Source organism: Pygoscelis adeliae, unplaced genomic scaffold, assembly GCF_000699105.1.
Source record: "Pygoscelis adeliae isolate BGI_AS28 unplaced genomic scaffold, ASM69910v1 Scaffold1179, whole genome shotgun sequence".
Classification (NCBI taxonomy): domain Eukaryota; kingdom Metazoa; phylum Chordata; class Aves; order Sphenisciformes; family Spheniscidae; genus Pygoscelis; species Pygoscelis adeliae.
Genome location: NW_008825585.1, coordinates 2010 through 3469, shown reverse-complemented (window position 1 = coordinate 3469; position 1460 = coordinate 2010). Strand labels below are relative to the sequence as shown.

At 65.1% G+C, this 1460-nt stretch overlaps 1 protein-coding gene across 1 annotated transcript in view; it reads right to left on the bottom strand.

Moving 5' to 3' along the window:
• Positions 1-56: 56 nt before the first annotated feature.
• Positions 57-1460, bottom strand: part of LOC103924082 (N-acetylmuramoyl-L-alanine amidase-like) — a gene marked incomplete at both ends in the record, with an annotated part of 2288 nt that continues 884 nt past the window's right edge. The window contains 2 exons of the mRNA XM_009332545.1: positions 57-417; positions 500-710. Coding sequence (XP_009330820.1) covers positions 57-417; positions 500-710 — 572 coding nt within the window. The remainder of the gene's footprint in view (positions 418-499; positions 711-1460) is intronic.

Genomic DNA, 1460 nt, shown 5'->3' with positions numbered 1-1460 from the left:
TCACCTCCTCCCACATCCACCCCCACCAAACCCCCGTCCTCCTGGCCATGCCAGACCAGACCAGACAACCCCGACCGCGGCACCTCCCGACCCCTGGAGATGCCACAGAGCTTGGGGCCCACCTCGAAGCCGTGCCAGGTCTCAATCTCATGGAAGAGGGAGTTGCCGGGGCAGTCGGTGAGGCCCATCTGGCGGTGGCCACGTAGGGTGTAGTTGCGGTGAAGCCGGCGGGTCCGCACGGCGCAGGGCAGGAGCCTGTCCCGCACCAGGGCGATGGCATCGGGGTCCGGCAAGGTGGCCGAGAAGTCTCCAACGTAGCTCACGCCGTAGCCTTTGCTGTTGTAGCCTTTGGTGTGGGCACCAACCCAGTGCCAACCTCGGCCTTGGTACAGGTACCCATCCGACCCCACCACGAAGCTGCAAGCACCCATGGGTCAACCCCAGCTGCCCGGAGACGGGTGACGGGGACTGCGGTGGGGTGACGGTGACAGAGTCTCACCTGTAGCCGATGTCATCCCAACCGCGGGTGTCCTGGTGAAAGCGTTGCATGGCGCGCATGTCCCGGGCGCAGGCGGCGAAGGTGCGGCACGGGGTGCTGGGTATGAAGGTGTGGTGGATGTAGACAGAGCCCAAGGGGAGGGTCAACGGTTTGGGGGTGCCCCGGTAGGGACGGGCACCCCACATGCACCGGGGCACGATGGCCGGGCACTCTGCGAGGGAAGGCAGGCGGTGGAAGAAGGGGACTTGCCTGGTCCCACGGGCAGGTGGGGACGTGGCAGCGTCCCCCTGGGGTCTTGGGGACACGGAGCATCTGCCCAGCTGAGGAACCCCTTGGCCTGGGACATGGCAGTGTCCTCCTGGGGTCCCCTCATCTAGGGGACGTGGAGCATCTGCTCCGGGTGTCCCTTGGCCGGGGACATGGCTGTGTCCAGTCTCCGGCGGACACACCGGTGTCCCTCCAGAGGACATGGTGGTGGCCATCCAGGGGACACATCGGTGGCCATCCAGGGGACGAAGCAGCGTCCAGGGACCCATTATCCAGGGGACATGGTGGTGTCCATCCAGGGACCACCATCTGGGGACACACCAGTGTCCATCCATTCATATATGTGTTTGGGATCCAGGGGACACAACGGTGGCCATCCAGGGGACCTGTGGGTGTCCAGCTACGGGACATGGTGGTGTCCATCATGGGGACACACCAATGTCCATCCAGGGGACACGCTGGTGTCCATCAAGGGACCCCCCCCTGGGGACACAGTGGTGTCCATCCAGGGGACCTGTGGGTGTTCATCCAGGGGACATGGTGGTGTCTGACCATGCCAGGCCACATGTCACCAGTCAGCTCTGAGAGTGCCACCAACACTGGGGTGACACTGGGGACCCCCAGCCCCACCCAGGGTGCAGCTCTGCAGCCATCCTCCCACCCAGGTTTTTTTTGGGGGGGGCGGGGGAGGAGT